The sequence below is a fragment of the Sinocyclocheilus grahami genome, unplaced genomic scaffold (assembly GCF_001515645.1).
Source record: "Sinocyclocheilus grahami isolate Dianchi unplaced genomic scaffold, SAMN03320097.WGS_v1.1 scaffold176.1, whole genome shotgun sequence".
In the NCBI taxonomy this organism is placed as follows: Eukaryota; Metazoa; Chordata; class Actinopteri; order Cypriniformes; family Cyprinidae; genus Sinocyclocheilus; species Sinocyclocheilus grahami.
This window is the reverse complement of record NW_015505355.1, coordinates 3,205,101-3,215,798: the sequence shown is the minus strand read 5'-3', so window position 1 is coordinate 3,215,798 and position 10,698 is coordinate 3,205,101. Positions and strand designations below refer to the sequence as shown.

The following is a 10,698-nucleotide window of genomic DNA, read 5'->3' as shown; positions in this document are numbered from 1 at the left end:
GAGCCGTTTTAGGTAGGCGTGGTTGACTCTTAACTTTTATAAAGAATATCTCTTTGGATTTGAGACTTTAGTCTTTGCAACTTTACAGATCTTCTTTATGCACCAAGAGCTTGTAACACTCCAAAGAGAAAGGAAAACTTGAAATCGCATCATATGACCCCTTTAAACTGAACTTTTCAGCGCCATACTTTTTTAGCTCCTAAAAATATTACTTTGACGCGTTCCAAAATAATATCTGTGCTCTCGTGACAGAAGGCAAATAAAGATTTGCTGAAGCACTTGCAATTAAAGCCAGCATTTAATTCTTTCCTGATGTGTAATTGACAGCCAGTCGAGTCAGATGTGCTCATATGCACAGCATATGTGGCATCTGTGGTGCTCCGGTGCTTTTACTTAAAGGGGTCCTATTATGCTTTTTCACTTTTTCAACTTTAGTTAGTCTGTAATGTTGCTGTTTGAGCATAAAAAAGATCTACAAAGTTCAAAGTCCACTTCAAAAGGAGATTTTTTATTTAACAGAAATCGCTTTTCAAAAACTACAACGAACGACTCGTTTGGACTCCAACGCATATTTTCCAAAATACCAACGAATGGGACAAGACCTGGTTGAGCTGCACTAGAGAAGGCAACGAGTGTTATCACTATGTCGAAGACACACTTGCTTTCCCAAGGCAGACGAACTTAGAGCGGTTACAATCATCTGGGTTTAAATCGCACTCAAATTAATTTGATTTTAATGCAATATTTACACTGAAGCTCACAGTAAACTATGTTAAGGGGCGTGACATTTCCCGACCAGGCACAGAGTGGTGCCAATCACAACACACACTGGCCCAGCTAACCAATCACAGCACATTTCGTATTTCAGAAGGCGGGCCTTCATTTGATACAGGAACTTTTCGAGCTGTTCATACCAGACTGGGGAGAGAGGCGTTGTAATAATGTAAAATATGTGAAAAATAATGTGTTTTTCACTACAAAAAACACACTGTTGTTGGTACGAACCATGTTTATACTCTTTAGTGAACCTGTATTTGTTGTAGTCTGGGTTATATTTATTTTACCTTGCATAGTTTTGTTCATGGAGTTTGAGGATGAGGGCAAGTCACACAACCTGTCCATGGTGACATCTGCCTAATTTAGTTGGCTTCTACCACATGACAGATGAGTTAGATCAATAATCTGACAATTTGATTTGCCTGTCTCCCAGGTCGCTTAGTGTCATCAAAAAAGGAAGAACTGATCTCCATTTTGGATCACTTTAACATCCAGGTATGGCTAAAGATCCTCTCAATTCTCTAAATGTATGTTATCAAAACTATTTAAATGATCTGTTTTGATTTATCTGATTGGTTTTTCATCCTCAGGTGGACAATCCGGTCTCTATCCTAACTCAGGAAATGAGTAAACACTTCCTCCACTCCAAAGGAGAGGGTGACAAATATAAAGTGAGACTTTGTGTGTGTTTGTGCATTTGTTTCTCTCATAACAAATACAAACTTGAAATTTGCTTTGCTCTTTTTCTTCAGTTTTTCATGAAGGCCACTCAGCTTGATCAGATGAAAGAAGATTTGGCCTACATCATAAAAACCAAGACCATGACCCAGAATACAGTGGAGAAGCAGAGGGAGGTGAGTGCTGAAATAATCACATTTACATAGTGGTTTATGTAACTGAACTGAAATTATGTATTGGATGGAGCATCTTTGGAAACAGTATCTGATTGGATTGCTAGACTAGATGCTCTTTAAGATGGCAGTATAGTTTTCTTTCACTCTCTGATTTCTTCTCACACAGACTCTACAAGAGCTGAAGAGAAAGTACCATGAGAAAGAAGAGCGCTATAAAAGTCTGGCTTCACTTGATGAAATGCAGAAGAAGTTGGATGAGCTGAAGAATCAGATGGCCTGGGCTCTGGTTAGGAATCACTGCCAGCATAACATGAACTGTGACTGCATGGCTCAAATCAAAATGAACACAACAATACTATAATTTCCTATTCAGATTTTATCATTTTCATATTCATTTCATATAATCGTATAATCTTTGTAAAAGTAGACTGTGGTTTTTATACTTTTAATGGCACATTTCTGTTGAGTTGCATGTAATGCACAGCCTGACCAGCCTGATTGACAAACGAATGGATTTTTTAATGATTTAGTCATTTTTGCTGTTATTTACAGAGCTCTATTGGGTTGTGCACAGCCAGCAGCCCTAGTTACTTTATTGAAGAAAATTCTTAGTGAACATCTAATTATGTTTGATTCACAGTCATGTGCAGTGTGTCTGTTTGGGGTTTTGTTTGTTTGTAGGGGAAAGTTCAGGAGGCCAACAGGATATTGGGACAGTTGCAGGATCAGCTGGAGGGTGTGACGCAGCGGATGCAGCAGCTGCAGCCACAGTGTGTGGAACTGAAGAGTCGAGCCCAGGCGTGCAACCAAGATCTTAAAGCCGCTGAGGTGCACAATCACAACACCATAAAGGCCGTTTCACACTGAGCGCGATGCAAAAAAGTGAGGCTAATTGCCGACGAACGGTGCTTTCACATCGAGTGCAAAACGATTGATCGCCTTCTGCTAATTCACACCTGCATGCTAGGGGGCGCCGACCAACAATGCATTTTTCCTCAGATATGTATCTCATATATGGATTTAACATCGTCCACTGCTCAATATACAGCATTAAATTAATATAGCTAAATAAAGTTTGATTTTACGCCAAAAACACAAACTATCTATAATGCTTACAAGAATACATCTTAAAATATAAATAGAAGTACTAGCATCTATTTAGCACTAATTAGCATCAAGCCATATTTGAAAATGTATGTAATTATTAGTGTATATGCTTAAAATCCACTTTAAACCATCATTGAGTGCTTGTAATAACTTCCGATTGTGATCTATAGTTGATTTTGATTCTATAATAGGCAAACATGCACTCTTTGTAGGCTATGTTTAATAACGCCACACTGCTTATTGTCATAAACATCCTTTATTGTTATAAAAATACCATTTGCTGTATACAAAACACATACAAAACTGAAAAGATTTGTCGGACTGGTTTGGAAAAAAACATTTGCATTTTTGGTGTGCGAATGTTCGCGGTCTCCGTGGAAGCATCCATAGGAATCTGTTGTTTTATTCCAGCGTGTCATCGCGTCCGATATTCGTTTCGCTTTTTCGCGCTCAGTGTAGAAAGGCCTTAAGGCCAGAAACTTTGGGCCAGTTTTACTAACAGCTTGCACCAACGCAAACCATCTTTCGGCATTAAAATTTTACTGTCAGGTTGTACTAAAGACCGCAGTGATGAATTAGTGCTGAAAAGGCGTGGACACAGTTATTTTTGCGCTTGACCTTATTGAATATGCATCTGTAGGAGTTTCCCTTTCAGATGCAAAATTTATGGGAGGAAAGTATTCAAATGATTCACGCAACGCGTTTTACTAACGTTTGCGCTCGTCAAATTACTGGCATTTGCTTAACGCCCAAAAAAGCATATCTTAAACTATTTTGCGCTTGAAATGGCGGCAATTATTGTTGCTAGAGGAGGCACCGCAGAGAACAGAGAGCGCGTGATAGACGGGAGAGGATTTTTTCCACACATTAATTTATTTTGAATGCCAGAAGAACACATTATCCGAGCATATCGTTTGCCAAGACATGTTATTTTTTAATTTGCTTCAGGAAATAAAAGACGACTTGGAACCAGGGCCGCCCTTAGGGGGGTGCAACTGGTGCGAACCGTTCGCACCGGGCCCCGCGTTTGAAGGGGGACGTGACATAACACCCCCCCTCCCGGGACCCAATCACGAATGGACCGGGGGGGGGCCCACAATACCAGGTCTATCAAAGCTTCAAGCAAACCTTCGTTTTTTGACCTACGGATCTTTTCAACGTTGCGATTACGCTAATTTGTGCTGCGCTTGGTATATTGCGTTGGTCGATATGTAAATGAGATGTTGCATCTGTGTTCATTAATTTGCACGTTGTTAGTAAATCACCCGCAGAAATTTCCCCTCCCATCTGCGCTGTTTTGGAATTGCACTCTCGCGCTAATTTGGCCTGTAAAACTGGCCCTTTACATGCTCAATTCTCAGTGCTTTTTGTTTTTCATTTTTTCTTGGTTTAGGCTGGTCTTCATTGTAAAAAGACTAACTTGAGAGACCTTGAAAAGGATAAAGATCAGCTTAACAAGCGGATCCGAGAACTCAAACACAGGTACTTCAAAAGTATACAGAAAGGAAACAACATTACGTAACATTATCCTTGTACCATTTCCAGCTGTTTCATTATGACCCAACTCCTCCTCTCTGTCCAGCATAAGTCAGACGAAGTCAGCTGACACTCATGCTCGTGTGGAGAAGTTGAATCACATTCAGGCTGAGCTGGAACAAATACTAGCTAAAGACAGACAGGGTGAAATGAGGTTAGTACAGCTGTTGGTAAAAGTATTTTCTATACACAGGGATCCCACTATGATTAGGGCTGTCGTGATTCGTCGATTCTATTTGAGTATTCGATTTTTTTAAAAATCCCCGATTTCATTTTGCCCACGTCGACTAACCGGCAATAAACCGGAAGTGAGATTCCACAGACTGCGCATTCTTGTCCACGCATTCCACAGACGAGAATCTATGAAACGCATTATTAGATTATTTTCCAAGGCTGCGTGATATGTTGACCCATTTAAAAATCATAATTAAGCATACTTTTATTGTGAATTCACAAATGCTGTGATTCAATTAAATAAATACAGGTACATCTCAAAAAATTTGAATATCATGAAAAAGGTCAATATTTTTGTCACTCATTTCAGAAAGTGAAACCCATATATTATATAGATTCATTACACATGGAGTGAAATATTTCAAGACTTTATTTCTTGAAATTTTGATGATTATGGCTTACAGATAATGAAAACCCAAAATTCAGTGTCTCAGAAAATTAGAATATTACATAAGATCAATAAAAAAAAGGATATTTTAAACAGTAATGTCAGGCTTCTGAAAAGTATGTTCATTTCTATGCACTCAATACTTGGTTGGGCCTCCTTTTGCATGAATTACTGCATCAGTGTGGCGTGGCATGGAGGCAATCAGCCTGTGGCACTGCTCAGGTGTAATGGAAGCCCAGGTTGCTTTGATAGCGGCCTTCAGGTCATCTGCCAGGTGCTGGCAAAAAAGATGTGTCTTTAGATGTTTTTTGAAAACGGCTAAAGACTCAGCTGTTCGAATTGAGATAGGCAGGACATTCCACCAGCTGGGCACAGTCCAGGAAAAGGTCCGTGAGAGTGATTTGGTACCTCTTTGGGATGGCACCACAAGGCGTCGTTCACTTGCAGAGCGCAAACTTCTGGAGGGCGCATAAGTTTGAACTAGCGATTTTAGTTCATAGCGGGTTCATTTTTGCTGCCGAATTATCCACTAACCTAGTTTATGATACATTTTTGTCATAGATTATAAATATACATAGGCCTATATTTTTTCATATTTGTTTATTTTATTTTTCTTTATAATGAAGTAGTCTGTATCTAGTAGATTGTGAAAGAATGATTATCAGTTCCACACACAGAGCCATATGTGTGGCCGGGCTTCCCCCGTGGTGTATATATATATACCGGTTCACATTTATGGCTCTGCCTGTTTGCTGCGTAAAACCATCAGCCGATTTTCGCATTGGTCTGAATGAAAATGCTAATTCATTCTTTGCCACTAGGTGCTGCTTTTGGAGCAGTAAAATCAAGCGGCGTGAAACCAACACGGAAGTGACTAAAACTGCAATTCATCGACTGGCCGCTAGAGGCTGGCTCCAAAAGGGAGTCAGTCCCATAGACTCCCCATGTTAAAATTCCCAACTTTACAGCAGACACAAATTTGTGTACAGCCTGGTACAAAAAGTGGTTTTGGTCTATATAGCTAATTTTGCCCTTCATGACAACTGTGAGGGGGGTGAATTTTTTTTAACTCATCCGTTTAAATTATATTAAGCCTTTAAGTTCTGCATAATTAAGGGAGTGGTCACTTGAGTGACAGGTGGATTGCCACTGCTGTCACCGCTGTCGAGCTAGGTGGGCGTGGTTTCAGCAACCAGCTCCCGCCTCTTTGGCCATTTTCGATTATCCAGGAGTGACGCGCTGCCAAGATGGCGACGGCCCGCTCCGCCCACTTTAAGCTTTAAAAAATGCTCTTCAGAAACCTACGGGTGACGTCACGAACACTACGTCCATGTTTTTATACAATCTATGGGTAAAATAGCTGTTTCCCCGGAAACGGCTGTACACAAAGCAGCACAAACGCTGCTTTATCAGGCATTACAGGCATGATGAAATGAAATCGACCAATCAGACCAATCACCGCAGATTAGCATCACGCAAACGAGGGGTTTGGAAAAATGAATCATTGAGCGAATCGTTTGGGAGTCGTTGAGCAAATAAGGTAAAAATAAATGCATATTATAAGACAATGAAAGTGTTTTTTGACCTTGCATGCATGTGAACCTGTTGTTGGGGACTCTCAAAACCAAAATATGAACTTATATTTATAACCCATAATAGGGGCACTTTAAACAAATTCTAAAAGTCTCTTGTATCTCCCAGTATGTTTTTTGAAAGAATATTGATTATTATTTTAAACATGCAGAGATTCAAAAATGTTAAGCACCCATTTCTTTCCTTCAGGCTTTTTTAGGTAAATTGGGACACTGCGTCTGGTAAAGTGGGACACACATTTTTATCTAGTCTGTGCTTACAAAATACTATTTCCTACAGCAGGACATTGTACAAATAATCTTTTGCAATAGAAAATCTTCAGAATTTAAAAGAATAACTTCATAAATATATTAATATTAGTGGATTGTGCTATTGACTGTGAACTCATAACCACCTAACGCTTATTGAATTAAAACACTTCAACAGAAGCATAAATTTAAAGAATTATTAAAGCACTCCCAACAGAAGGACAAAAACAAAGAATTTAATCACTTAAACAGAAATACAGTGTAGTGTAAAAATGTTGCCATTTCATCTATGATGTGCCTGCTCCTGTGTGTGTACTGTAAGTGTTTGTATCCAACTGTGTGCTTAAAGGGTTACTCCACCCCAAAATGAAAATTTTGTCATTAATCACTTACCCCCATGTCGTTCCAAACCCCTAAAAGCTTTGTTCGTCTTCAGAACACAATTTAAGATATTTTGGATGAAAACCGGGAGGCTTGTGACATGTCCCATTGACTGCCAAGTAAATAACACTGTCAAGACCCAGAAAAGTATGAAAGACATGTTCGCGTTTAGTGGATACTCTCCAAAATGGCGCTACGGTGACGAATTTTTGAATAAAGTCGTTATTTTTCTCTTCTTTGCGTACCAATATTTGAGAGAAATAGGCCTTTTGTGTGCATAGAAAAAGTCTTAGATCTTTGAGTTCAGCTCATGAAAAATGGGGGCAAAAACAAAAGTGTTGCGTTTATAATTTTGTTCAGTGTATAATTGTTTAAACCATTAATAGATAATTTATTGGCGGAGCATGGGCACACCGTCTGAGTGCATAAAGTTGTGTTCCGTTTGCACAGATCAGTGTCTGACTTAAAGCAGCTTGCATGTCATCAAAGCAGGCTACCGCAAGAGCGATTCGCAAGCAGACGCTGATTACGGTCATCGCAGTTTCTCCAGCACGGCTGCACAAACTGATGACAGCTAATTCTCTATTTACCAGACTCACTGTATTTCATGTCGTGCTTCGATAGGATTACAAACTCTTTTGTATTAATAATGCTATAGAGTATTGTGTCATGTTTATCAAAATAGAACTGGTAAAAAGTAATTTACACACAAAAATAGGCACATTGTTCTAGATTGTTCTCATTTTGCCAACATTTCTTTCATTATTCTTAAAAGGAATGTTAATTATGGTGGCCTGGATGAGACCGGCATTAAAGTAATTATTTGTAAATATTTGTGGCTTTGAAACTGCTGGAAAATTTAAAGAATACCTACTTCAGTTCTCTGGATGTTTTGCCATTTAGAGTTATTAAAGTTAATTAAAACTATTAAAAACATTTCTGTTAACTTAATAAAATCACACATATAAATTAAATAAATAGGCCTAGTCTTATTCACGAAATATATTTGACTTAAATAATTCACAGATTAACAAAATGAAAGAAAAACTGCGAAAAGTTATAGGCCGTGTTTCTGTCCATTTTTCTAATGCGCAACAAGTTCACGGAAAGGAAATAAATACGACAGAAAGCGACATCTGTTTGTTTTCTTTATTTTGAAAAGCACAGTGTTTTGTTGTTATTGTGACTGTACACAAATAAATGTTGACCCTTTATAGTTTCATAATGATGTCTCAAACTTATCTTTGTTTCTGCTGTCGTAAGGAACAAATTCAAGTGATCGCACAGGCACCTCAAGTGTGCAGAGACTTCAGTTCTAGCATACTTGACATCGTAGCCTGTTCACTATCAAAATATAATAAGCCAAACAAACATAGGCTATAAAAAGTTACACTACTCAATAGTCCGAAGTAGGCTACAGTCTATTGCGTTCACCCACCAAACATGTGAAGGATGATATGTGCACTGGAGTGATAGAAATAATAGTTTAGCATTCAAATACATCATGAATATGGAAACATTTCTGAGTGGATTTGTGCCGAATAAGAGAGCTAGGCTATGTGAGCCCAACACCCATTTCAGTTTAGGCAGCAGTGAATTCGTTTTGGGTTGATGTTTGACTACTAGCCTATGTTTCATTATTTTTCTGAATACCGCTAAATGTAAAGGAATTGTGGAGTGAGAGGAACTAAAATAGCTTTTAGCTATGTTTAACTGTATTTGTAATGTAAACATTTGGCTTTATGTAAAGGCATTTTACATTAGGCTATTCATGAATGTAATAAAATGCGACTTGGCCATTACGCAGCTGATTTTTGTCTCTCAAAATTACAATTTTATAAAAGGTATGTTTAAACCATGCAGCAAACATTTTAAAATATCTTTAAAATTTTACTAATTAAAATTAGTCAACTTTTGTATGTGTGTGCGGGGCATCCGTGTCTGTTTGTCATTGCGCATTATAGTGGTGCCCCCCCCAGTGGGATTGAAATGCCCCCTCAGTTATGCCATCCTGGCGCCGGGCCTGGCTGTGGGTCTACGGCTGATTAATAATAATCATATTGCTAAATTGTCTAGTTTTCATTGACTAAAACTAAACTAGAATGTTGAGACTTTTAGTCGACTAAAACTTGTCTAAAACTAAATGGGATAAGGTTGACTAAATATGATTAAACCTAGCAAGGACATTTAACACGGGACTAAGACTAAAATTGAAAATAGCTGACAAAATTAACACTACTTAATATTCACAGACACTAGTCCATATGTTTTGATTTAAGTGTACGTTACTTTTGATTTATCCATCCAAAAATATACAGTAAAATCTGTTTCTATGACTGGATTCTGCGATTCTGTCCCCGTTTTCCACATCGCGGAAATCATAGGGCCCTACAATTCAATTAATTTAAATTTAAACAAATAAAAATTATGTTTAGAAATATCTGAACACTACAATTACAACTACAATTTTCATGCCTGGAAAAGTCGCATCATTCATTGATATTAGTCATGGATGTAAATAAAGAAATATGTAAACGGTATATCGTTGATGTTTTTTTGTTACATCAGCTAGAAATAAAGTCCCCATAGGAACTTTTAAAGGGGTCATCGGATGCCCATTTTCCACAAGTTGATATGATTCTTTAGGGTCTTAATGAAAATCCATAACATACTTTGGTTAAAATTTCTCAATGGTAGTGTAAAAAACATCCTTTTTAGCCTGTCAAAATCAGCTCTGTTTTCAGCACGTTGTTCTAGTCCATGTTGCTTTAAATGCTAATGAGCTCTGCTGACCCCGCCCCTCTCCTCCGTGGGGTGACGAGCAGACTGTAAACTTCAGCCGCGAAACTGGCTAACTAGCACATTATTAGGAAAGGCGATTTGCAAAGATTCATAAAACATCTTTATACTCACTTCTTCTGTAGATGAAGCTGGATCACGAATGATTCGCGCGATTATAGACGCATTTAGGAAGATCGGGGATCTGCACACATTCCCTTCAAAAACTAAAGTAATGTTAATCCTCTACGTCTTCAGTGGCTCAGATGTCGGGAGTAAATGACAACTGCTATATTCATTATTACATCCAACAACAAAACACCTCAGTTGCTTGATCAGAGACATTCTTGTCTTCCCCTGCACCGGAGTCAACACAAATTTCGGACTGATGACAGCTCACTCAGGGCGGGTCTAACATAAGATGGACTTGTCAATCAACGATCGCGGGAGGGGCCTGTGCAGAACTACGTCATTCTGGAATCTCAGAACAGCCTGATTTGGGAAAGGGGATTTTAAAATAGGGATTAAAAAAATAATAAAACTGGTTTGGAATTTTTCATTATAGGGTGGATGTGTACACACTGCCAACACACATTTATGTTCAAACAACAAAAGTGAATTTTGCATCCGATGACCCCTTTAAAAAAGGTCCTCATTAAAAAGTTTTAAGCCTTGAAACAAACTAGTGCTGTCAAAAAAAATTTAATTTCGAATACTTGTCAAATTTAAAATAAAAATCCACATTTGAATGCAAAAGTGTTGCATTCGAATTTTAGGTGTGCATTAAGGAGGCAGCCTTATC

General features: G+C 38.3%; 1 protein-coding gene across 1 annotated transcript in view; it reads left to right on the top strand.

Annotated features, from left to right (window-relative positions):
- LOC107593796 (structural maintenance of chromosomes protein 6-like) overlaps positions 1-10,698 on the top strand; it is a 51,746-nt gene that overhangs the window by 21,473 nt on the left and 19,575 nt on the right. The window contains exons 10-12 of the mRNA XM_016283671.1: positions 2,313-2,459; positions 4,132-4,220; positions 4,321-4,428. Of these exons, the coding sequence (XP_016139157.1) occupies positions 2,313-2,459; positions 4,132-4,220; positions 4,321-4,428 (344 nt within the window). The remainder of the gene's footprint in view (positions 1-2,312; positions 2,460-4,131; positions 4,221-4,320; positions 4,429-10,698) is intronic.